Consider the following 26,844-nt stretch of genomic DNA (forward strand, 5'->3'; position numbering starts at 1 on the left):
ATATAAATCTAATAAAATTAATTTCAAAAGATAATAATTATATTCACTCCATACCAAATTGAAAATATATAAAACCAAACAATAAGCTTAATTTTTTCCACTATTTAGAATAAAAATATATAATTATATGTTTTCATTTAGTTATTGATTTTCTTGTATTAAATTTAAATTTAAAACTTTGCAAATGATTATAAAATTTTTTTTGTAGCATGCTTTGAGACAATTGCAATATTCATTACCATCCAATATGCATTACACCCTTTATTTGAAAGATTCAAACTTGCCACTGACGATCATTGACCATATTATTGCCACTAACAATCTCTTCCATTTAGCAATAATTTTGTGGCTTCTATAGTTTTCATATAATAAATTTTTTAATTTAAAATTTTAAGTTTTGATTATAAAAATATGAAATATGCAGTAAAAAATCAAAGAAATTTGAAATATTGCTTGTAAAAAAGTAAAAAAATTTATAAAAAAAGTTGATTTTAAGTGAAATAAATTTCAATTATTTAGATTCAAGTATTGTTTAATTTTATTTAAATATCATTATTAAATGACATATGATAAAAATATATATATTTATTTAAACTTTCTTATGTAACAACATGTTGATCTACCATATTTATTTTCCTCATTTTATATTGAATTTTTATATTTTTATATTAAATTTACTAATTATATTATAATTGCATTTTCATATATATATATAATTGCATAAATTAATTTAAATAATATCCAAATTCAAAAAAATCCACGATGCAAAAATAATTTTAATTTTTTCCGACCGACGCAAAGCCCGTTGATACGGCCCAATTTGACGCAACTTGACGCTTCTTCCATTGACTCCCTTTCCATAAACCTTTTCTCTACTAAACGATAAAGCACCTTTCAAAATGGACACAACCGCACCATCCACAACCGGAGGCGGTGGCGGCGGAGGAAGGCCTGCACCTTTCCTCCTAAAGACATACGACATGTAGAGGACTCTTCGACCGACGAGATCGTGTCATGGAGCTCCAGCAAAAACAGCTTTATCGTTTGGAATCCTCCTGAATTTGCCCGCCTTTTGCTTCCCACCTATTTCAAGCACAATAACTTCTCCAGCTTCGTCAGGCAGCTTAATACCTATGTGGGTTTCTCTTCTTTTTGCTTTTTTTAAAGGATTTTCTTTCTGGGTTCTTTTATTCATTTAACTTGATTGAATTCTTTGATAATTATGGGAAATTATGGGTTTTTATTTACCGTTTAACTTCATTTCTTCATGGGTTTTTTATTTGTAACTGTAACAATTTTGATTTACAGCTGATTATGATATCTTGGCCTGGAGCCGGCACAAAAATTTAAGGTCGACCAATGTCTTCTGTTGTCATTTATAAGGTGATTTCTATGAGGGGTGGGTCGTTTTCTTGGTCAATGAACTATGGAGGTGAATCAACCTTGTACAGAAACATGGGGATTGTAATTAGTCTTTTCTAATTTGGATTTAGGAATCTTCTGCGTAATTGTTTCAGATTTTCATTTTTCTTTATTGTGCATTTCTTCTATGAATAACAGAAACTTTTGATCTTTTCTAGTGAAGAGAATTGTTCTTCATTGAATCGGAGCTTAGCTCAGTTGGTTCATGTAGCTACTTTATGAGTTGGCATCCGGTAGGTCTAGGATTCAAATCCCAATATCGCAACCATTTCCCCTATCTCTAGGTTTTGGGCTCTTTGTATAAAAAAAATTGATCCGTCACTAAGGTATCACTTGCATGTTTATCTTCGATTCATAGGCTGTTCATATGAATGTTACCAATAGTTTTCTATTACCTTTAGTTTGCTTAGGTTAGATATATGAGGATTGGAGTGGTTAAGAATGATCTGAGTGCATACGAATGTAATTTGGCAACAGGGGTTCCATAAGATTGATCCTGAAAGGTGGGAATTTGCTAATGAAGATTTTGTGAAAGACCAAAAGAATCTTCTTAAGAATATCCACCGTAGAAAACCTATATACAGCCACAGTAATCCTCATGGTTCTATGATAGATACGGAAAGAGCTGGATTTGAAGAAGAAATAGAAAAGCTTTAAAGTGAGAAAGCTGCACTTGAGGCTAATGTTTTGAGGTTTAGACAAGAGCAATCAGCTGCAAAGCATCAATTGGAAAAACTGACACTGTGAGCTGATCAAATGGAGCGGAGGCAGGACACTTTGTTTGATTTCTTACAAAAGGCTGTTCAAGACCGTACTTTTGTTGAACATCTTGTTCATAAGATTGAATCTATGGATGTTGCAGCATACAATAAGAAAAGACGATTGCCTTATATTGATCAAACCAAGCCAGTTGGAGAAAATAGTCTTTTGGAGAACAACAGTAGTTCTGGACCTGAGATAGGAAATATTTTCCACCAAAGTTTCTCAAACAAGCTAAGACTAGAATTGTCACCTGCTGTTTCAGATATTAACTTGGTTTCTAATAGCACACAAAGTTCTAATGAAGATAGAGCAAGTCCACAGAGAAGGGTCTCTGAAGGAGAACCAAAGGATGCTCAGACCAGATCAGAGGGCCTTTTATTCGCACCTGAAACGTTAGATCTTTCAGATACGGGTGCATCTTTTACATTCAAAATGGATTCATCTTTCACGCAGAGAGTACAAATGAATGAAATCCCAACAGTACATTCCCTGCAACAGAGATTAAATTCCAATGAAGAACCTGATAGTCGTGTTTCCTGTCAATTAAATCTAACTCTGGCATCTTCATTACAAGTCAATAGAAGTCCTAGCTTAACTATGATGTCCCAACAACGTCGGTAAATTGTAAAAGTCCCAGAGTTAGGATTTGATGCCAACACTAAAGACTCTGATACTAGAGCTTCTGGGAACACCAGAAACATGATTGATGAGGAAGCAACATTTTCTTCACCAAAAGAAGGCCCTAATACAAATCAAGAGCCTACGGCTGCTCCAGTTAGAGCGAATGATGTATTTTGGGAACAGTTCCTTACGGAAAGACCAGGCTCCTCTGACAATGAAGAGGCCAGTTCTAATTATCAAGCAAACCCATATGAAGAGCAGGAAGACAAAAGATTGGGTCATGGACCACCAAGGAATGCTAAAAACATGGAGCAGCTTAGTCTTTGAGCAGCAAAATTGCCAATTTTCCATAAATCCAGTGACAAATCTAAAAAGGTCTCTCTTACACCTCTTCTAAAATCGTTTTGATTAAAATAATGTTGGACTCCATTTGTGTTTCCATGTTGATATAAGTGCTCACATTGGAGAGATAACAACCTTTTGGCATTAGTGAAATCAAATTATGTAGTTGTACCATCTAGTTTTCAAGTTTTCAGTACTTAATTAACAGGCACTTATCTTGAGAAACTGAAGTTATCTGCTTTTCTTTTTCCAGTAACAAACTGAAGTCTCTTATTACTGTTGCATTTCATTTCTTAATTTTCCGAAGTTTTCAGCATCTTGAGTGTTAAATTCAAGCATTACTTCATCTACCTAGGTATTGCAAGCAATTATGGATGAGTTGGCCTTGACAGGCTTTCTGGAGAATATGAATACATAGAGTTAGTTCTTGTGAAATGATTAGACAACCCAAGTGCACAGAAATGCTTTCGTTCTTCCATAGCATTGGAAAAAAGTTCTACTTATGCAACAAATGCTGCTCTGGTAACCAACCACCGAAAGGAAATTTTAATGTCCCTATGGTTTTATTGTTAATCCTCCATGCTTTTATCTTATTGATAAAAACTTAAAAATACGTTGGAAAGGGTTGGAGCTTCTAATCCAACTTTTCACAAACTGATGTTTGTGGCTACTGAGATGTTTCGAAAGGAAGAAAGCAGGCTGCAACAAGTAGGTTAATCATTGGGATATATCAAATGCTGCATGGATAGCCGCCCAGTTGTTGCTTAGAGCTCCTAGTCTTGTTAATTTCCACTTTTATCATGTGTTCAACTTAGAGCCGATAAATTTGACTTGAAAATTCCATCCGAATCCAATCCTGATCTAATCTGAGTTGATGAGGAAAAAATAATATTTGAGCTCATTCAGGGAAAATTTTAAATATAATGAAGTTCAAGAATTTTCTTATTAAAATTGATTTAATAAAAAATTTAAATCGATAAATTAATATTCAATAAAAATCTTAATAATATATAAAAGAATTGTGACATAATAATTGTGAGGAAAATCAATTATGACATAATAAGCCCTAGTAATACTAGAATCCTTGGCAAGCAAGAAAGCCATTACTCTCATTGCTGACAGTAAAACAAATAACAGTCAAGAAAACCAGTTTACAGCTATGAAGAAGATACAGACAAACAATACCAGTATAAGATGATATGAACACAATCATATAGTAATTTTTAAAAAATAAAGATATAGATATATTAAGATACGGTAATAAATTTATATATATATTATATTATAATCATTAATTAAAAATATATAATAGATTTTGAGCTAATTTTTAAAAGGTAATTATTTTTGCATAAAAAAAGGATGGTAGACACAATAATAAAAGAAAATAAAGTGTTAATACCTACACATGGATTCTTTATTTATTTATTTATTTTGTTATATCCGGCCAAATTTAATACTATTTCAATGTATCAAAAACGTCAAAGTATTTAACACAAATACGATAAGGATATAAATGGGTCATAGGTTTACCGATTATCAATATTTTAGCATGGATGGAATGTCAACTAGTACTATTGGAACTTGAGATTTTCCTAAGTATTCCATAACACTCTTGAATCAATCTTAGTTACAGAAGACATGGGTTCAATTTTAGAAGTGTCAAATGGGTTAGACAGTTCATGGTATGATATAATTGGTACGATATTGATCATAATTGACACAATTTATTGTTATAATAATGTGTCATGCTAAGCACAATTCATATATTTGTATTGTATTGAGTTAGAGATTTAGGTTTATTAGATTGACACAACATAACCCATCAAGCGTTAATACCAGCATTGGACATATGGATTGGCATGGTATGACATACAATAATTAATATGTCAAGTTGTGCAAGTTCATAAATACTATAAATGAGTTTAGTATGTTAATCTTTACTTGTATTTTATGTTACTCTTATCATGCGATGGACATTCTTTTATCCTTTTAATACTTTATATTAGGAATTTATGAAAATTAAAGTTTATCAATAAATTTACTTATAAAATATTTAAACTATTAATAGATAAAAATTAAAATTTTTTTCATTTTGAATTATTATTTTTTAAAAACAAGAACTATAAAATGTAATTATTTAAAAATTGACTATGAAAAAACCAAAAATAATAAAAAAACACATAATATAAATGAACCGTCATATGGTGAAAATGAAATGTAAAATAATAATGTGATATCTATTTTTTTTAATTTAAAGAAGTGATATTAGTATTAGTTAATTTTAACATATTTGATGAATTTTTTTACCCTTTATTTGTAAATATAGATATTTTATCGAATTATATGAATTATATGCCTCATGTATTAATTTCATATATTAATTTTTAAAGATAGTTGAAAAACAAAAAAAAAAATTTCCTCAAAAAAATAATACAAAAATTAAGAAACTATTAATGGGTCTATGACTAAAAGAATAGTGCCATTTTAGATGCGACTTGACCCATAAAGGCTAAAAGTCATATGTTGTGTTGGACTATACTTTTAGTTTTTATGAGTCATATCAACCCAGCACGTTAAATAATAATGTTGGTTGACATAACCCATTGCACACATGGGCTATTTTTTTTAATGGATTGTACTAGCCTAACACGACTCATTTGACACTTTTACTTAGTCTAAATTCAAGCATCATAATGAATCAAATTTGCTTTAACTTACAAATTAAGATTTATGGAACTCATATAAAAGAATGTCAACTAGGAAGTACTGGTGGGATATTGGCTCAAATCTCAAAATATTTGGTAAGAGATTTTTTTAAAAAATTAATTAGATATGACTTAATTGAGAAGAAGACCTATAATCGAAGAATTTTATAAGAAGAGAAATTTTTGGTGAATAAATTAATAGTCTTATAAACAATGAGAGTCTCAATAAAGTTAAGTATAAGATAAAGACGTAAAAAAATTATAAGATTTTATCAAGATAAAAACATAAAAGACTAAAAAAGATTGAGAAAATACTTATAGATTTGTATATTTGAATATTTAATGTGTGATACTCGAAAGGACTAGATGAAAAAAAGAGGATCCATGAGTATGATAATTCTCATGTTTGTGAATAATTTAGATAAGAACGAAAGGATCCACAAAAATATGTATGTGTTTTATTTAGGATAGTTAGAGATTAATTTGGAAACATTAAATATCAATTTGGGATGGTTAAAGATCGGTTTGGGATTAAGATTATATGATTGTAATTTTCTATAACTAATTAATTTATTCTCATTCATGATGGTAAACAAATTAAATGTCAAATTATATTATTGTTATCTTTTATGTAAATAATTTTTTATTTGATTTCCTTTCTCTAACTTAAATATTTAATTTATTAGGATTTTTTTTTTCATATCAGAGCAGATCTAACAAGAACAATATGAGATAGAATTATTACACAATAAAATGAAAAAAAAAAAAAAAAAAAACACTTGATTTCTGTTTCATAGGTGATGTGTTAGGCCAAATCCACAGCTGGAAATGTTAAATGGGTTGTAATGATAACTATCCCACTGCCTACTAAAGGTGCAAAAATATGGTGGGTATCTTTTTTCCCTTTCTTCATTGATGAGGTTTCCCTTTTATTAAAGAGCAGCTCCAGTTATGTTCTAGAGTCCAGCAACATGGGGATGCATTCAATCCTTTGGCTTTCATATTCTTCTCTTCTTCCTTATTCTCGGCCTTGTTCCATCCAATATTTAACACAATACGAATGACTAGGGAAAAGGGAGATAGGATATATTTAATCATGTATAATGGAGTCAATAAATTTGTTTGGAAAAATTATAACTCAAATTTAAAATTGAATGCAAGCAAATTTATTCATTTTGAATGATATTAATTATTAGTTTGCACATTATTAAGGTATATAATATATTGTAATTAATGGCCATTCATTAATAATCAAAGCATGCCTTAAAAATTACAAATGTAAAAGAATTTAAACTTGTAATTTTCTCTTCAGGTGAATTAAATAAATAAAGATTAGAGAGTTAAAAAAGTGATATTGCATGATCATATATATATATATATAATTCAACCATATAAATGCTCTTATTGAATTTAAAATTTTCATCACCTATATATAAAATTTTTTTTTTTTTTTATAAAAGATTAAAGAAACTCACTTGTGAATATTTTCTCGTGGAGCGTATGTAGTTTACATGATTTCCAAATGATTCTTTGAACATTGCAAAATAAAAGTAGGGACAAGATTCTACCCCTATAAAAAAGGTTAAAAAGATGCCATATATTGAAGATGAGCAAGGTTTACACATATATTATGTGTATTTTGATAATTATTTGGTTTGCCATTTATGTAGAAGAATATAAATTTGACTTGAAAATGAAGAACAAAAAACCAGTGATAAAATGTCAATTTTAAAACTTTAAAAGGCAAAATTGTAATTTACATAACATTTAATCACAAAATATTTTATTAAAATTTTTGAAAGAGTCCCCACTTTCTAATGCATTTACAAGCAAAATGGGATAATTTTGTTGCAAACATAAACATATGTAAGCTTATACTGTTTCCATGTCTAGGCCTCATCCATCACCTTTCCAACAACCCAAAAAGTATTAATTTCAATCCATGTGACAGAGCAAAATCAGACCAACAAAGCTCCAAACTAACTCAGAAACACCCAATCCAAAACCAAAAAATGCCCATACTCAAATTCCTATTCACCACCCTCTCTCTATCCCTTATTTTCTACCATACCTGTGATTCTGTTTCAATTTTAGACCTTGACAATGCACTGAAAAACAGTGAAGTTGATGTCATGGTGAGAAGAGTTTGCACCAAAGAGCTTGAAGATTGTTTAGAAGAGCAAGAAATGGAGTCAGAGAGCAACAGGAGAGTGCTGGTAATGCAAAGGAGGTACATTAGCTATGAGACACTGAGGAGGTACATGGTCCCATGTGCAAAGCCTGGTGCTTCTTACTATGATTGCAATGCTGGTCAGGCAAATCCTTACAACCGAGGTTGTGAGGTTATTACAAGATGTGCTAGAGGTATCAAAGATATCAAAACTCGAAACCCCAAAATTGAAGTTTTACCCATGATAACTGCTTTGTGAAAAGTGGTAATGTCTTGGTTGTGGGTTTCTAAGATTTTTGGTGTCTTTCTGGGTTTTTTCTTTTTTTGGTTTATGGCTGTATATCAAAGATTCTTACTTTTAATTTGGCATTTGCTACATATAAATGTATGTTTAACTTGAATTTTGAGATCCTGAGACTTCCTTGTTAGAGTACTTAGGAAAGTTTACTTGGTCCTTGGTGGGGAAATTATGAATAATGTAGGCAATCTTCATTTTTGTTTTCTTGGTTTCTGAAAATCTATCCTGTAAGAGTTGTTCCTGGCCTTTAACGTGAGCAAAGAAAATTTTCTAGATTTCAAAATCTTGTTTGTCAGGATGTTCTACATTTGAATCAGCTATTTTGATTTCCATAATATCCCCAATGAGAACCTAAAATTGTGATTTTCTGCATTATTTTTTAACTTTTTCTGCTAAATAAAAAAGTGTACACAATGGAGAACGGAAGGAAAAAGTTAATTTACAATTAAGTCTGGTCTGTCCTTTTCTAATGATCAAATCAACTTCAATTAAATCCAGGCACCTCCAGTAGTCTATCCTACTCAATAGACTGAGGAGACTTCATCCATACCTTTGAAAAAACTGCCCTTGATGCCCACATCGAATTCATTAATTCGACTGAATGGCTTGCTGCTGTAGGCTTGTAGCATGTTTCTGCTATAGTGTTTAGCTTAGATCAATTAAAGTTCTTTATTCATTCAACGAGAAATCTCAATCACGCCTTGTTGTGAAGGGATCATTGTAATTTTCTCATTATCTGATAGTGCATAAAATCTCATTAACATACTATATTGGTGATTAAATATATAGGATGCCTTCCTCTAGTTCTGTTCTAGCTAGCCTTGCGGTCCATTCTGTTTTCCCCTATGCCCCAACAAAAATGCAGGATTTTTTAAAACTAGCTATTCGATTAGAGGAATTTCATTTCATTTTAACTTTGTGTTTGAAAAAACTTCTATTAGCTTTGATCGTCACATGATGGTGGTGAAATTATGAGCTCATATAGGGTTTTTATTCCCTGTTGTTTTATCACACTCCTTGTTGCTCTTCTTTTATGTGCTTGATATCTTTACTTTGAATTTAATTAGTTGCATTACGTTGATCTGTTTAGACCCCAATATTTCAACAAGTGCAAAAAAACAGTAGGTCATCTTCAAATGAGTATAGATGTAATTTGTTTTTTATATGCATTAATTGTCAATAGATTCTAAATTTAATTAGGTAAAAAATAATTAAAAGGAAAAATATGAGAAGATTGGATTAAAAATCTTGGTAGAGTTGCAGATTTTCCCTCTGATTCCAGTCCTATTCCTGCTTACTACATCCCATGCTTTGAATAAAATTCTCATTTGAGATAAAAAATTCTTACTAGTGAAGTATAGGATTTTTAGTTTCACTGACCATAAATCAAATCCTGAAAGCCTCGTTTACAAAAATAAATAACTAACAATTTACATTCTCAAATTGCCTGTTATCAGCGTGGTCCTATATTAGTTGAAATTGTATCTCAAATTTTATATCAGCCTCATCTGGCTTGAAAATTTATTTGATTAGCTATTGACATAATTTTTAATTTTTAATTGTAAATGATAAGATCGAATAATTAACCTATAGACTCCACTATGTAAGATCATTACTCAATTAAAAAAAAATCTTAAAGTTGTTTTCAATTTCCATCCCTCCAATGAATTTCTTTGATTTGTCCTATTCATTTGGTTTTTTTTACATTATTCTCACATTTATTGTCAGGCTGATCCCATATTAGTTGAAATTGAATCTCAAATTTGAAATCCGTCGCATATGGCATAAAATTTTTTTTGTAATTGTGAACGATAGAATCGAATAATTATCCTATAGAATCCACTATGTAAGATCATTACTCAATTAAAAAGATTTGAAAGTTGTTTTTAATTTCCGTCCCTTCAATGAAGTTCTTTAATCTGTCTAAATCATATGGTGATTTTGTGATAACATTTTCTTGGGAGAGTTTCGTAGAAAAAGTAACAATCCAAAAATAAAATATAATAAACGAGAATAATGTAACAATTAAGTCGTTTTTACTTTTTGTTGTTGTTTTTTTTTTTTTTAAAGAGAATGAAAATGAGAAAATTATTGGGAAGGTAAACCACACTTGGAGACCATGAGAGTACACCAAAGAGCCCATACATACATGTTGGATACTACTTGATCTTAAAAGCTTAAGCTATTAGGTTCTTGGATCTTTCATACATATATAAGATACCTCATTCAGATTTCTTAATAATATGAGATTCTTTACTCACATGTGAATCATATCTCAACAATCTCCCATGTTCACTTATAAGTTCCAATCAAGTCACACATTGGCTTCCCCATGCGAGTAAGTCCTATCAACATCTCATTTTGGTCAAGCAACCTCACATCTCTAGTACGCTTTTGGGTCAAGCCACAACACTCAGCCTTACCACATAGGTTGTCTTAGTGCTCCCTCAAGCTTACACTCCAAGTTGACTCAACACATCGCCTACTTAGGTGTTTCACTTTTGCATATTATCATAGACCCCTGCATCCAAGTCAAATTTTTTAATACTGGTGTTTGAGCATATAGACTTGATGGATGCGATCAACCTTCAATCTACCAATAATCTCCCTTTAGTAACATTACTGGGACTCGAACCTATCATAACCTTAGCTCTAATATCACTTGTTGGGTCTAAAGCAATAAACACAATAATGCATAAGCAATATATTACAATAAACTCATAGTAATTGACAACAATCAACAATAAAAAATGTAAGAAAAATAAAGCACACCAAATTTACATGAAAAACCCTCAAGTGTAGAGAGAAAAACCATGGACCACAAAAAAAATCCACTATTAAATAATGGATATACAAAGTTCTTCTCTAGCTAAAACTAGAGCTAATCAATAACTAGAAAGAGATAATTGGAGAAATCTCACCAAATAAGTGACTAAATAAATACACATTATATTTGTTTCTAGAGAGCTTCAAACTCGATCTTCACCGTTGATAATGTGAAACTCTGAATCATAAACCTACTGAAAAAATTTTAGCTCAATCAAACCACAGATCAACTTTTGTTCAACCAACTCTCCTTTCTCATTTTTCTCTATTTTTTTGGCTTTTTTTCTTTCTTTTCTTAGTTTGTGACACCATTTTAAAATAGTCCCACCTCTTTTTATTAAGTAGCTAGGGCTTTGTGTTAAAAAAAAAAGACCAAGGCCTATGGCCTTTGATTAATCCAAACCTAATTACATGGGGCCGGATCCCATTTTCCTATCAACTTCTCCCTCCAGCCCCATTAACAGGAGATTTATCACCATAAAAGTTTCATTTGAAACTTACCTTGACTAAGAAACTCATTTGGGTCAAGTTACTATAGAGTTTAAGCTTCTCCTTAGCAAGTATCTTAGTCAATATATATGTTATATTCTCATCAGTATGAACTTTCTTCAATAGTACTACTGTTTTTCAATCACTGAATGTAACCAGTGATATCTAACATCAATGTGCTTTGTTCTAGCATGGTACATGGCATTCTTACTCAAATCTAAAGCATTTTGGCTATCACAAAATACCACATACTCTTTCTGATTTAACCCTAATTCAAGAAAAAAATATTTCATCTAAAGCATTTCTTTACCTATTTCTGTTGCTGCAATGTACTCAATCTCTATAGTTGACAAAGCAATACACTTTTGCAACTTAAACTGCCAAGACACAGCTCCTATTGTAAAAGTGAACAAATACCTTGAAGTAGATTTTCTACCATCAATATCACCTACCACATCAACATCAATAAACCCTTCTAAAACTGGTTATGAAACTCCATAATTCAATCACATTTTTAAGGTGCCCTTCAGATATCTGAAAATCTATGTCACTGCTTTTCAGTGAATCTTTCCCAAATTAGAAAAAAATCTACTAATTACACAAACTACACGAGTAATGCCAGGTTGTGTACAAACTATAAGATACATTAAAGAACAGATTGTAGAAAAATAAAGAATACTAGACATAGCTAGTTTTTTTTTTTTTAGACACCAGATAAGATTTCTTACTCAGATAAAAATGGTGTAAAAATAAAAAAAAAATTTATCCATTTATAATCTTCCTCTAGCTGGATTAATTAAGATAGTATTGATTTTGATCTGTTTGAGTATGACAAAGATGGTATTGATTCTGATCACTGTTATATTCAATATTTGCTTAATTACTCTTTTACCTGCAAATGCAATATAGGCATGAATTCTTTGAATTTGAAGAAAAAAAAAGAAACAACTTTGCTAGAAAATTACAATTATACATTATACACATTGAATCCTAAGATTACATATTGAATTTTTGGCAGTCTCTCCATAATAATCAAAAAAATCAAAGAAGTTTTTGTGATTGTTCCAGAAAAAATAAAACCAAAGATATAATAGAACTAGGATAATTAGTGGATGAGGTTTACATGTTGCAGTTAAATCTACTAAGCACCCATTCACCAAAATTTTCCTATGACAACCATAGCTTTTCAACTCTCTTATCCCGAATAATATCCATACCAAGAATTTGTTTTACTATACCTAAATCCTTCATATCAAAAGATTAGATAATTATTCTTTCAACTTGTGAACCATACCGGCATTTTGTCCTACAATCAACATATCATCAACACATAATAAGAAAATAATAAAGTTACCAACAGAGAATTTTCTGACATACGCATAAAGATCTACTGCTGTTTTTTTATAGCTGTGACTCACCATCAAAGAATCAAATATTTTGTACCACTGTTGTGAAGCTTGTTTCAAGCTAATCAAGCTTTTCTTCAATTTACAAACAAGTGCTCTTTTCCTTTCACTTTAAAACCCTCAGGTTGATACATATAAATGTCCTCCTATAAGTCACCATGTAAGAATGCTATTTTAACATCAAGTTGCTCAAGCTCAAGATTCAAAATAGCTACTAATCTCAGTACTACTCAAATGGAACTCATCTTCACAATTGGAGCAAAGATCTCATCAAAATTGATGCTTGATTTCTGAGAAAAATCTTTCATTACCAATCAAACTTTGTACCTCACTAGTTTGTCACCATCTTTTTGCAACTTGAACATCCATTTATTTTCATTGACCTCCTCCCTTTCGAAAGTTTAAAAAGATAATATGTACCATTTTTTAATGACTCAATCTTTTCTTTCATTACTTTTAACCAGTGCTTTCTATCCGAAGTAGTCTGTACATCTTGGAAGCTCTTTGGCTTTTCCTTATTGGTAAGTAGAATAAAATCTGAACTTAAATACCTAGTAGATGATCTGTGCTCTCTAGTAGATCTCTTTGGCTGAAACTCTATACCACTTGATATCGAAGGTAGGTCCCCTTGCTCAACACTCTCAGGTAGAGAAGATTACTCTCTTTACTCAAAATTGATTGGATCTAGCTCATTACTAACTATGACTAGCTTATTCATATCCCTAAGTTCTATTTCTTACACATTTTCACCATCTGTGGCTCTTTCTTATGGAACCCCTGTTGGTGTTAAAACATCATACTCAATAGTAACTTGTGTAGTCTTCTCATTTTTCTCAAGATCTCTATGGTTTTTTCATAAAAGATCACATCTTTGCTTCTGGCTATCTTTCTTTTCATTGAATCCCATGCCCTGTAGCCAAATTTTTAATTATCATATCCTACAAATACACATTGTGTGACTTTACTATCAAGCTTTGACCTATGCTCTTTTGACACATGAATGAATGCTTTACATCTAAAAACTTTTAAGTGAGAGTATGAAGCATCTTTCATTGTCTACACTCTTGTTGTAATGTCAAAGCCTAAAGAAACTGATGGTGATCTGTTAAGCAAATAACAAATTGTATTGACTGTTTCATCCCAAAATGGCTTTAATAATTTTTGCTATCCTCAATACACATCTGACTTTTTTCATAATGGTGCAGTTTATCCTTTCAGCTACACCATTATGCTGTAATGTTCCAAGTTTTATTATCTCATACCTGATCCCATACTTTGAATAGTACTTTTTAAAGTTTTTGAATGTGTATTCCCCACCATTATCAATCTGGATACACTTTAATCGTAATCCTGTCATCTTTTCCACCATGGCATGAAATTTTTTAAAATATTCAATACCTGGCTTTTGTTTTTCAACATATACACCTAAGTCTTACGTGAAGTATCATTAATAAAAGTAATAAAATACTTGCTACCACCTAATTACTCAACCTCAATGGGACCATATACATCAAAATAAATTAATTCCAATATTTATTTTCTCTGAAAACTCTTACGAAAAGAAACTCTATAATGCTTACCAAACAAATAATGATCACATAAATCGAGAGACATATCTTTGGTCAAGGGAATAAGATACTACCTTGGTAAAACCTGTAACCTCTTTTCACTCATGTGTGCTAGCCTCTTGTGCCACAAGTTTGTTGAAGCATCATCTTCAATGGTATTTATCTAGTTATCGTTTAATTGTTTCTATATCTTATACATTATGCAGCATAGTTTTTCTTTTGCAACTACCATAGATCTTTTAAGAAGCTTCCACTGCCAATTTTTTTGTTGACTATTATATCCTTTCTTATTAAGGACACTAATGGCAAGTGAGTTCATTTTGATATCTAGAATGTGTTTGACATCTCTCAAAGTCAACATACAGTTCGTACTAGTTTGAACAATAATATCAACAATCCTAATAATCTGCGACACACTCTTATTTTCCATCTTAGTATAACCAAAGTCTTCTACTTTGTAAGTTGTAAACAACTCTTTCTTAGAAACATAATGATATGCCACTTTTGTGTCAACTATCCACTCAATGTCAAGATTAGCAATATGATTACAATTACCATATGTACAAATCAAAGTAACTGAATCACTATCAAAATGTATTACTGTAACATTACCATTATCTGAACTTTTGTTTTTCTCATCTTTTTGCTCTTGCTTTAAGATTTTATAGTGTTATTTTATATGACCTATTTTACCACAATAGAAACACTTTACTTTATCTCTAGACTTGAATCTATATTTAGACTTACTATGATCTTTTGAGTTTTGACCTCTGTCAATGTTTATACCTCTGTTCTTTGTGACTAAAGCTTGATTCTCAAGGTCTACATCCTTTTGTCTTGCTTCTTCATTAAGCATATTGTCCTTCAATGTTACCTTATAATCAGGAGTTGAATTAAGAATAATCATAACTAGAGTATTTCAACTATCTAGCAATGAACCTAAAATAAACAATGCCTTTATTTTATCATCCATATTAAGCTCCATAGTAGTCATTCGATTAAATATATCTTAAAAATCACTCAAGTGCTCTATAATAGATTGTCTATCCTTATACCTATAAAGTTGCAAGCTTTTTAACAAGCATAACTTTATTTATACCTATTTTTCTCTCATATAATGCTGCTAATTTTTTGTCAAACAGTGTGGGCATCTATTTCTTACGCTACATGATGGAACACGTTGATATTAACTCATTTTCTGATCATAGCCAGCGTCTTTCGACCTAACTTCTTTCAACTTTCATCTTTCATATCTGCTGGTTTAGCCAAATCACCTAATATTGGCTCATACAAATCTTTATAGTATAAATGATACTCATCATAAGGTTTCAAATTGAATAATTTAATACTGTCAATTTTTTCATAGAACCTGTATTACTTTCCATGATTTCAAATAAAATTTATTTCTGTCTTAGGCTACTTTTGTATTAATGTCTCATAAATAACCCTCGTTCTGATACCACTTGTTGGGAAGGTAAACTACACTTAAAGCCCATTAGAGCACACCAAAAAGCTCATACATACATGTTAGACACCACTTGAGCCCAAAAGCTTAAGCTATTAGGTTCTTAGATCCTTTATGCATACATAAGACATCTCATTCAGATTTTCTAATGATGTGGGATTCTTTACTCACATGTGAACCATATCATAACAAAAACAAATAACAAAATTTGAATAGGAAACAAATAACAAAAAATAAAATCATCTAATAAATGAAGCTTAATTTTTTCACAATGATTTTACCATATAATACAGACACCATAAAACATAGATTTACAATTCGAATGTCCAAAGTTGCTAAGAACCTTGATAATTTTTTCATTTCAACAAATAAGTTTGTTCCTAAATAATAGTACAAACATGAGTTATTCAACATAAGGTATATAAAATATTTTTTCATCATTTAATTTTTAAATAGATATATCACAATCATATAAATCCATTTGATAAGTTTAAAATCACTTTAATATAGTCTATGTATAGAAAAGTAATTCTGAAAAATTAATAAAAATTTGATTGGTCAAATACAATGTTAGGATTGATAAAAATATATTTACGGAAAAAACTATCCTATACGCATTGAAGGTTTTAGATTTCGTAAATGAGGATAAAAGATTGAAAAGTGTCTCATTAAAGCATTTATATAAATTTTTTGACCTATTTCTGAAGTTGAAAATTTTTATCTAGCGTTAGTAATGTATAGTATAATTTTTATATATAATCATGGATATTGGTGAAACTTTTTATTGACTAAAATGAAAATTATATTTACTATATTTTAAATATTTCTTCTTCTAAATATTAATAAGATTTTAATTTGTAAGCAAGAATTTTATTTTCATAAAGTTTTTTTTATTAAATGAATTTATTTGATAAATAAATAGTTAATGTTAATGTCAAATTTCTTTATCTTTATAGTTCCAAATGTACATTAACGCTAATTTAATATATTTTGTACATGAAACAAACTTCACATATTTAAAGGTATTTGATGAATTTTAACTATTTATACAATAGGCAATTATATGTTCAATATATAATAATTATTTAAAAATAAATTAATATAAATATTCAAATTTAATGAATGTAATAAAAATACTAATGATGAAAAAAAAACAAAAATAAAAGAAAAACGTGTCTTTGGAGCTAAATTCTAATATAAATTATTCTTGCTTTTTATATATTGTGAATGCATTTGGATCACTTTATTATATAAATAATGATTTAAGTTAAAATAATAAAATGCGAAGGACAAGAGCAGGTTGAATTAAAAAGATAATATTAAAGTCTACATCACAATGCACCCACTACGCCTCCAAGTCATTTCCCATTAATTTCCATTCCGCCTCTGAATTTCTTAGATCAAATAATGATTTATGAAGCTTTTTCTTGGAGGGTTTCTTGTGATAGTAACGCTCCCAATAAAAAATACATTAATTTGAATAGCAAGGATTAGTAATGACCCTTTTATAGTAATTCTCAGATGGATGTACTAAGTTTCCAAAAAACCATTTTCTCCATAGCATTTTTTTTGTTTGACTTTCCATGGCTGCCAAAGGTTTCTCTGAAGCATCTTCTTCTCGCTTTAAATGGAACCATGACGTTTTTTTAAGCTTTAGAGGCGAAGACACTCGGAAGAACTTCACAGATCATCTCTACACAGCTTTGGTGAGAGATGGAGTGGTTACCTTCAGAGATGACGATGAACTTCCGAGGGGAAAAGACATCTCCTCGGAGCTCCTCAAAGCAATCGAAGAATCAAAACTTTCTATAGTGGTTTTCTCTCAAAACTATGCTTCTTCCAGGTGGTGTCTTGATGAGCTTGTCAAGATTATTGAGTGCAAAAACACAACAGGCCAGGTTGTTATTCCAGTCTTCTACGATGTTGATCCATCTGATGTCCGGAAACAGATGGGAAGTTATGAAGAAGCTTTCGCTAAACACGAAGAATGGTTTAAAGATAAGATGGAAAGGATCAAAAAGTGGAGAGAAGCTCTTACGGAAGCTGGAAATTTATCCGGTTGGGACCTTCGAAATGAGTAATATTTAATTTTAATTGCTAGTTAGTGCTATTAAAATTATTATATGCTCCTAATTTTAAATTCTTGTAGTCAATTTATATCTTAGTATAAATTTTTTTTTTATGTTTGATGATTTAAACCTTAAGATTAGGCACGAAAAAAATGGCTAATTTATTTTTGTCACAAAATTGTTTGTTTGAAGTGTATAATGACAATATATCATATATAATTATTGTAGTATAATTAATAAATTATAATTTAGTATTATGAAATGTCCATAAAAAATTATTTAAATCTCATTTATATTTTAAGTGATGAATTCTTAAATAATTTTTTATTATAATTGATTAATTGTAGTATTGTCATCAAGAACATTATAAAAATTAAATAACCAAAAATGGGTGTTTGCTGATAATTAAATTTTCTTTTCTATTTTTTGTGTTCTTTCATCGCAAATGATTTCACAGGTATGAATCAAGTTTCATCCAAAAGATTGTCAAAGATGTTACCAGAAAATTAAACCGCAATATTTGCAATGGTTTGCACATCGCCACTCATCAAGTAGCTCTAGAATCACGTGTCAAAAGGGTGATGAGATTATTAGATACTGAATCTGAAGAAGTTCGCGTAGTGGGCATCTATGGAATGAGCGGGATAGGTAAGACCACCATCGCAAAAGCTGTCTACAACATGGTTTGTGAAGGATTTGAAGGATGCAGTTTCCTTTCAAATATTAAAGATGACTCGCAGCAACCTAATGGTCTTGCTAGGATGCAAGAGAAGCTCCTTTCTGATATCTTGATTGGCAAAAAATTCGAGATAGATTATATTGACAGGGGTGTCAATTTAATCAAGGAGAAGCTTTGTTGTAGAAGAGTTTTTATAGTTCTTGATGACTTGGATGAGTCAGCACAATGGAGACCATTAGTTGGTGATCGGAAGTGGTTCGGTCGAGGAAGTAGGATTCTCGTCACAACTAGAGATAAACATTTGCTGACTGAATTAGAGGTGGATGAAAGATATAAAGTTGAACAATTGAATCATGAGGAATCAATTCAGCTTTTAAGTTGGTATGCATTTAGGAGGCCTGCTCCAGAAAAAGATTACTTCAAACTTTCCAATAGTTTGGTGGAGCATGCTCAAGGACTCCCCTTAGCTCTTGAAATTTGGGGTTCTTATTTATTTAAAAGAAGTCAACCAGAATGGGAAAGTTTTGTGGGAAAATTACGAAAGGCACCTCACCAACAAATTCAAAAGAAGCTTAGGATAAGCTTTGACACACTAGATGATGATCTTTTGAAAGCCATATTTCTTGATATTGCATGTTTCTATGTTGGGATGGATAAAGATTATGTGATGACAATACTAGATGGTTGTGGATTCTTTCCAGAAATTGGTATGAAAGTTCTTCTTGAAAGGTCTCTTATAGCAATTAACCGATTTAATAGGCTAGAAATGCATAACCTACTCCGAGACATGGGAAGAGAGATTGTTCATGAAGCATCACCATCTCACCCAGGATATCGCAGCAGGCTTTGGTTTCACCAGGATGTAGTAAATGTTTTAACGAAACACATGGTAAAAAGTTAAACGCATTTCGTAAATAAATCTAAAAATGTACTATATGCTATACTTAACTGGAATTAATAATATTCTTTATTTGAAATTAGGGGACGGAAGCTGTGGAAGGTCTCAGCTTAGGTGTGCCAGCACTAGAAGATGATCTTATAAGCACCAAAGCATTTGCAAGGTTGATCAACTTAAGATTGCTGAAAATCAATTCTGTACATTTCACCGGTTCCTATGAAAATATTTCAAAAGAATTAAGATGGCTCTGTTGGCGTCGATGTCCACTAAAGGTTTTACCGCCCAATCTTTATCTAGACAACTTGGTTGTTCTTGACATGCAATACAGTAGTATCCAAAAAATTTGGAAGGAGACAAAAGTAATTAAAATCACTCTCACAATGCTATGTTTTTTCTTTTTATTTTGATATTCTAGATCTTTTTTTCCTTAGCGCATATTATGGATTTACTGTTATTTTCTTTTTCTTATTTCAACAGGCTCTTCACAAGCTTAGAATACTAGATCTGAGCTATTCGGTGTACCTTGGAGAGACACCAAACTTTGCAAAACTCTCAAGCCTACAAAGACTTGAACTTGAAGGTTGCAAAGGTTTAGTTGAGGTTGAGCAATCTATTGGACATCTGGAAAAACTTGAATTCTTGAATTTGGCAAAGTGCAAGAACATAAGTGAACTTCCAGACAGCATTTGCAACTTAAGGTCTCTTGAGACAATGAACCTCAATGGCTGCTCAAAACTTAGTAGTTTGCCAGAGCATTTGGGTAAATTGGAAGCTTTGAGAAAGCTTGATTTAAGTGGATCTGCTATTACAGAGTTGCCTTCTTCGATCGGACTTTTGAAGAACCTTGAAGATCTATCTTTGGCTGGACTTAGAAAAGAGTTACCTTCTAAGTCTTGGTTCTCATACTTTTCCTCATGGATCTCACCAAAAAGTAGTGTGGGTTCTTCTTCTTTACTGCTACCAGCAACGTTGTCTCAGTTAAGCTCATTAAGAAAGCTTGATCTTTGTGACCTCAACTTGTTCGACCATGAAATTTCCATTGACTTTGGGAGTTTCCATTTTTTGTGTAGTTTGGATTTACGGGGAAACAACTTCTGTAACCTACCCGCAGGAATCAGCAACCATCCAAGGTTAGACAGACTTGTATTGAATAACTGCAAAAACCTTCGATCCATTACAGAGCTTCCTAAAAATTTAAGGGGCTTATACGCAAAGCAATGCACATCAATTGAGAGATACCCAAACTTATCAAACATCGGTAGAAAACTTTATAGAATCGCAATTAGTAATTGTCGCGAAGTAGCTGACATTCAAGGTTGGGATTTTCGCTCCTTACATAAATCGTCTTGTTGTTGGCCTGTTGGACGAGATCCTAACCAGCCAAAGGTCTTTCTCTATCTCTCTCTGTATACATATAATATATATTATCATGCATGATAATGTTCGTAACTACTAGTATTTCTTTGAAACAGAAGTCGTTGTATTCCAAGTTGAAGTATTTGGAAGCTTACTTCCCAGCAAGAGAGGCGCCAGATTGGTTCGACTATAAAGAAATTGGATCTTCAATACAGTTTTGTATGCCTTCAATCCCGATTGGTTTAGATCGAGGTATGATTGTGTGCGCAATCTATTCGGTCAAGGAAGAATGTAATGACGAAAGCACTTCTAGAGCTTCTCTTACCATATATTTTAAGAATAAAACAAAGGGCTGTCAGACTTTTGATAGGTCAGATGGTTCCCTCGATGGGAATATATGTCACGCGTGGGTGAGTTACATGGCACCTAGTTTGAACGATGATGTAAAAGATTTTATCGATGATGTCAACGCTGAAGAAGGAGATGAAATTGAAGTTTCAATTGAGCCGCATGGCGGAATTCTTGTGAAGAAATGTGGTATTCATCTGCGAATTAATGGGTAGATGGGGTTAAGTTTTAAGAGCCTTTATTGATTTATTTTCTTTATTGTTGAGACCAATATTAATTTTATTGGTCGTCAATATCATAATAGAGATTCTATATTTTCAAAAATAAATCACATTTTAAAAATTTATTTGCATGATTACGGAGATATGAATGATTGAATGATAATTTAATTATATATATTGAAAAAAAAAGTTTAAAATATTGATATCAATAATATTGTACAAATATTTTTAAAATATGAAATCACATTAAAAATAATTGTAAAATTTTTAACAATTATAAGTGAATGTGAAAATTATAATTTTTATTAGCATTATCTTATTCTTATTTTATTTTTATTTTAATATATTTAAATTAAACTAGTAAAATTTCTAACTACATTACTACTAACCAATTCTTTATAAGCCAACCACCCAGTCAAAATCAAACTATTCAAATATTGATGTAGAACAAAAAAGATCCCTAAAAGTTTTTTTATGCGAGTATGTTTAAGGTTAAGAGTATTATTTCATGAAATACTGATAAATTATTATTATACATGAAATCATGTTTATTGACATATTTTAAAAAAAAAATCAACTCCTATTTATTAATTTATCATTTTTAAAATATTATCAAATACAATATAAATCAAATAAAATTAATTTCAAAAGGTAATAATTAATGCAACAATACAATTATATTCACTTCATACGAAATTCAAAATATATAAAAACAAAAAATCAGCTTAATTTTTCATCATGATTTAGAATAAACATTTATAATTATATGTTTTCATTTGATTATTGACTTCCTTGCATTAAATTTAGAATTTAAATCTTTGCAAATGAGTACAAAATTTTCTTTATAGAATGGTTTAAGACAATTGCAATATTCATTACCACCCAATATGCATGACACCTTTTATTTGAAATATTCAAACCTGCCACTGACGATCATTGACCATAATATTGCCACTAACAATCTCTTCCATGTAGCAATAATTTTGTGGTTTCTATAGTTTCATATAATAAATTTTTTAATTTAAAATTTTAAGCTTTTATTAAAAATATATGAAATATGCACTAATAAAGTCCACAATCATATAGTAAAAAATTAAAGAATTTTGAAATATTGCTTGTAAAAAAGTATAAAAAATTATAAAAAAAAAAGGTTGATTTTAAGTGATAAATTTCAATTATTTAGACTTAAATATTATTTTGATTTAACGCTGACTATGATAGCTGTGCCTGAAACTGGCACAAAAATTTAAGGTCGACCAATGTCTTCTGTTGTCATTTATAAGGTGATTTCTATGAGTTGGGCCGTTTTCTTGGTCAATGAACCATGGAGGTGAGTCAACCTTGTACAGAAACGTGGGGATTGTAATTAGTCTTTTCTAATTTGGAAGTTAAGAATCTTCTGCGTAATTGTTTCAGATTTTCATTTTTCTTGTTGTGCATTTCTTCTATGAATAACAGAAACTTTTGATCTTTTCTAGTGAAGAGAATTGATTCTTCATTGAATCGGAGCTTAGCTCAGTTGGATCATGCAACTACTTTATCATTTGGCATCCAGTAGGTTTAGGATTCGAATCCCAATATCGCAACCATTTCCCCTATCTCTAGGTTTTGGCCTCTTTGTATAAAAAAAATTGGTCCGTCACTAAGATAACACTTGCATGTTTATCTTCGATTCATAGTGCTGTTCATATGAATGTTACCTATAGTTTTCTATTACCTATAGTTTGCTTAGGTTAGATATACGAGGATTGGAGTGGTTAAGCAGGATCTGAGTGCATATGAATGCAATTTGGTGACGGGTTCCATAAGATTGATCCTGAAAGGTGGGAATTTGCTAATGAAGATTTTGTGAAAGACAAAAGCATCTTCTTAAGAATATCCACCGTAGAAAACCTATTCACAGCCACAGTAATCCTCAGGGTTCTATGATAGATCCGGAAAGATCTGGATTTGAAGAAGAAATAGAAAAGCTTTCAAGTGAGAGCCGCACTTGACGCTAATATTTTGAGGTTTAGACAAGATAGATCAGCTGCGAAGCATCAATTGGAAGAACTGACACTGCGAGCTGATCAAATGGAGCGGAGGCAGGACACTTTGTTTAATTTCTTACAAAAGGCTGTTCAAGACCCTACTTTTGTTGAACATCTTGTTCAGAAGATTGAATCTATGGATGTTGCGGCATGCAATAAGAAAAGACGATTGCCTTATATTGATCAAAACAAGCCAGTTGGAGAAAATAGTCTTTTGGAGAACAACTGTAGTTCTAGACCTGAGATAGGAAATATTTTCCATCAAAATTTCTCAAACAAGCTAAGACCAGAATTGTCACATGCTGTTTCAGATATTAACTTGGTTTCTCATACCACACAAAGTTCTAATGAACATGAAGCAAGTCCACAGAGAAGGGTCTCTGAAGGAGAACCAAAGGATGCTCAGACCAGATCAGAGGGCCTTTTATTCGCACCTGAAACGTTAGACTCTTCAGGCGCATTTTTTACATTCAAAATGGATTCATCTTTCACTCAAAGAGTACAAATGAATGAAATCCAAACAGTACATTCCCTGCAACAGGGATTAAATTCCAATGAAGAACCCGATAGTCATATTTCCTGTCAATTAAATCTAACTCTGGCATCTTCTTCATTACAAGTCAATAGAAGTCCTAGCTTAACTAAGATGTCCCAACTAAGACAGGAAATTGGAAAAATCCCAGAGTCAGGGTTTGATGCCAACACTAAAGACTCTAATACTAGAGCTTCCAGCAACAGCAGAAACATGATTGATGAGGAAGCAACAATATCCCCTAATACAAATCAAGAGCCTGCAGCTCCTCCAGTTGGAGTGAATGATGTATTTTGGGAACAGCTCCTCACTGAAAGACCAGGTTCCTCTGACAATGAAGAGGCCAGTTCCAATTATCGAGCAAAGCCATACGAAGAGCAGGAAGACAAAAGGTCAGGTCATGGACTACCAAGTAATGCTAAGAACATGGATCAGCTTAGTCTTTGAGTAGCAAAGTTGCCAATTTTCCATAAATCCAAGGACAAGTCTATCAAGGTCTCTCTTACTCCTTTTCTGAAATTGGTTTGAATAAAAAAATGTTGGACTCCATTTGTGGTTCCATGTTGATAAAAGTGCTCACATTGGAGAGATAACAACCTTTTGGCATTAGTAAAATCAAATTATGTAGTTGTACTATCTAGTTTTCAAGGTTTCAATAACTAAGCAACAGGCACTTATCCTGAGAAACTGAAGTAATCTGCTTTTATCTTCCTTTATCAGAACTGAAGTCTTCCCTTAGCGTTGCATTTGACTTTCTTAATTTTCTTTTCAGTACCTAGAACTTTCATTTTTGGCAAATTGACGCGAATCGATGTGTCTGTCTTAAGATGTTCATCTGACATTTCATCTCATACATTTTGTAGGTTGTTTGTTGTTACATCTGTCTTGAGATATCATAGTTTTCCCTTTCGACCAATTGATTTATAGATTATTCATTAGTTGGTGCAGTGAATGTTATGCGTGATAGCAGATCTTAAATCATTTGAAAATTACATTAGCATAATACAGTGATAATGTGATAGGTAAAATAAAAAAATGGAAAACTACCTTTGCTTATGTGGTTCTTAAATTTAGAGTAAAAGGGCCAACTGAGTGTTACATTCAAGCATTACTTCATCTACCTAGGTCTCGCAAAAAATTATGGATGAGTTGGCCCTGACAGGCTTTCTGGAGAATATGAATACATTGAGTTAGTTCTTGTGAAATGATAGGACAACCCAAGTGCACAGATATATTTTTCTTCTTCCATGGCATTGGAAAAATGTTCAACTTATGCAACGAATGCTGCTCTGGTAAATAACCACTGAAAGGAAATTTTAATTTCCCTATGGTTTTATTGTCAATCCTCCATGCTTTGATCTTATTGATAAAAACTTAAAAATACTTTGGAAAGGGTTGGAGATTCCAATCCAACTTGGACTAAAAATGATATTTGTGGCTCCTGAGATGTTTCAAGAGGAAGAAAGCAGGCTGCAACAAGTAGGTTATCATTGGGATCTATCAAGTTGTTGCTTAGCTCCATCATGCCAAATTGCCAGCTCCTAGTCTTGTTACTTTCCACTTTTATAATGTGTTCAACTTAGAGCCGATAAATTTGACTTGAACTTGAAAATTCCATCCGAATCCAATCCTGATCTAATCTGAGTTGGTGAGGAAAAAAATAATACTTGAGCTCATTCAGGGAAAATTTTAAATATAATGAAGTTCAAGAATTTTCTTATTAAAATTAATTTAATAAAAAATTTAAATCGATAAATTAATATTCAAAAAAAATATTAATAATATATAAAAGAATTTATTAAAAATATCATTTATAATTAAATTTTGATAAAAGGTTATTTAATGATAAAATTTAATCAAAATTTTTATTAAAAATACTTATCTAAAAAATATATAAAAAAATTTTTTTTTCAAAATTTGCAAGCTTGATTTGTGTAATAAAATTTTTTAATTTATCATATTTAATTTTCAATTTTAATTATTATTTAATCAATTTTAATAAAAAAACTTTATGAATTTCATTTAAAGAATATAATGTAAGTTTTTCTCAATTCATTTAGCCCAAATATAAATGATTCAAAAAAATTCAAAATTTAAATTGATCTAACCTAATTTGATATAACTTCATTTAACTCAAGCTTAAATTATTCAAAACAAATTGAACTGAAAATCGATTAGGTTCAAATTCAAAATTACCAAAGCTTACAAAGACATGAATTTCTTTGATCATAAAGTGACCTAACCTAACCCGTCAAATTTCTACCAACTTAAAGTTTACATTACATTCACAACTCAGCTTGAATGTAAGTCAAACCAGCTGGAGTCTCCCACTCGTTTATATGCAATTATTAATATGTGTTTTCTTCTGTTCGGTTATTTGTCTAGTGAAAGACTACGGTTTAGAGTGGGAAAAGGAAAGATTTTATTACAGTTTCCATGAATAATTGTGAGGAAAATCAATTATGACATAATAAGTCCTGGGCAAGCAAGAAAGCCATTACTCTCATTGCTGACAGTAAAACAAACAACAGTCAAGAAAACCAGTTTACAGCTATGAAGAAGATAGAGACAAACAATACTGAGTATAACATGATATGAACACAATGATATAGTATTTTTTAAAAAAATAAAGATACA

At 31.1% G+C, this 26,844-nt stretch overlaps 3 protein-coding genes and 2 pseudogenes across 4 annotated transcripts; all 5 read left to right on the forward strand.

Annotated features, from left to right (window-relative positions):
* Positions 1-751: 751 nt before the first annotated feature.
* On the forward strand, positions 752-3,407 carry LOC111280106 (heat stress transcription factor A-5-like; annotated as a pseudogene). Its single transcript, XR_016334506.1, has 2 exons — positions 752-1,135; positions 1,900-3,407. The product of XR_016334506.1 is annotated as a heat stress transcription factor A-5-like (transcript).
* Positions 3,408-7,751: 4,344 nt separating this feature from the next.
* On the forward strand, positions 7,752-8,429 carry LOC111280110 (protein RALF-like 24 pseudogene; annotated as a pseudogene).
* A 9,089-nt stretch (positions 8,430-17,518) lies between these two features.
* LOC149511005 (TMV resistance protein N-like) lies at positions 17,519-18,353 on the forward strand. The gene has a single exon (XM_089756030.1). The coding sequence runs from the start codon at positions 17,658-17,660 to the stop codon at positions 18,153-18,155; it is 498 nt and encodes a 165-aa protein (XP_089612156.1). The 5' UTR covers positions 17,519-17,657; the 3' UTR covers positions 18,156-18,353.
* Positions 18,354-18,479: 126 nt separating this feature from the next.
* Positions 18,480-21,776, forward strand: LOC149511006 (disease resistance protein RUN1-like). The gene is made up of 4 exons (XM_089756028.1): positions 18,480-19,711; positions 19,804-20,079; positions 20,198-21,106; positions 21,193-21,776. The coding sequence occupies exons 1-4, from the start codon at positions 18,725-18,727 to the stop codon at positions 21,637-21,639; spliced, it is 2,619 nt and encodes an 872-aa protein (XP_089612154.1). The 5' UTR covers positions 18,480-18,724; the 3' UTR covers positions 21,640-21,776.
* Positions 21,777-22,891: 1,115 nt separating this feature from the next.
* Positions 22,892-24,907, forward strand: LOC111280105 (heat stress transcription factor A-5-like). The gene is made up of 2 exons (XM_089756029.1): positions 22,892-24,154; positions 24,203-24,907. The coding sequence occupies exons 1-2, from the start codon at positions 23,719-23,721 to the stop codon at positions 24,652-24,654; spliced, it is 888 nt and encodes a 295-aa protein (XP_089612155.1). The 5' UTR covers positions 22,892-23,718; the 3' UTR covers positions 24,655-24,907.
* The last annotated feature ends 1,937 nt before the right edge of the window (positions 24,908-26,844 follow it).

The sequence above is a fragment of the Durio zibethinus genome, chromosome 27, assembly GCF_047325235.1.
Source record: "Durio zibethinus cultivar Kanyao isolate XHJ-2024 chromosome 27, ASM4732523v1, whole genome shotgun sequence".
Classification (NCBI taxonomy): Eukaryota; Viridiplantae; Streptophyta; class Magnoliopsida; order Malvales; family Malvaceae; genus Durio; species Durio zibethinus.

Coding starts and splice junctions, on each gene's coding strand:
- LOC149511005 (XM_089756030.1), top strand. CDS start 17,658: ATGGCTGCCAAAGGTTTCTCTGAAGCATCTTCTTCTCGCTTTAAATGG.
- LOC111280105 (XM_089756029.1), top strand. CDS start 23,719: ATGGAGCGGAGGCAGGACACTTTGTTTAATTTCTTACAAAAGGCTGTT. Junction 24,155..24,202: donor ATTTTTTACATTCAAAATGG/ATTCATCTTTCA, acceptor TCCAAACAGTAC/ATTCCCTGCAACAGGGATTA.
- LOC149511006 (XM_089756028.1), top strand. CDS start 18,725: ATGAGATTATTAGATACTGAATCTGAAGAAGTTCGCGTAGTGGGCATC. Junction 20,080..20,197: donor AAATTTGGAAGGAGACAAAA/GTAATTAAAATC, acceptor TTATTTCAACAG/GCTCTTCACAAGCTTAGAAT. Junction 21,107..21,192: donor GAGATCCTAACCAGCCAAAG/GTCTTTCTCTAT, acceptor TCTTTGAAACAG/AAGTCGTTGTATTCCAAGTT.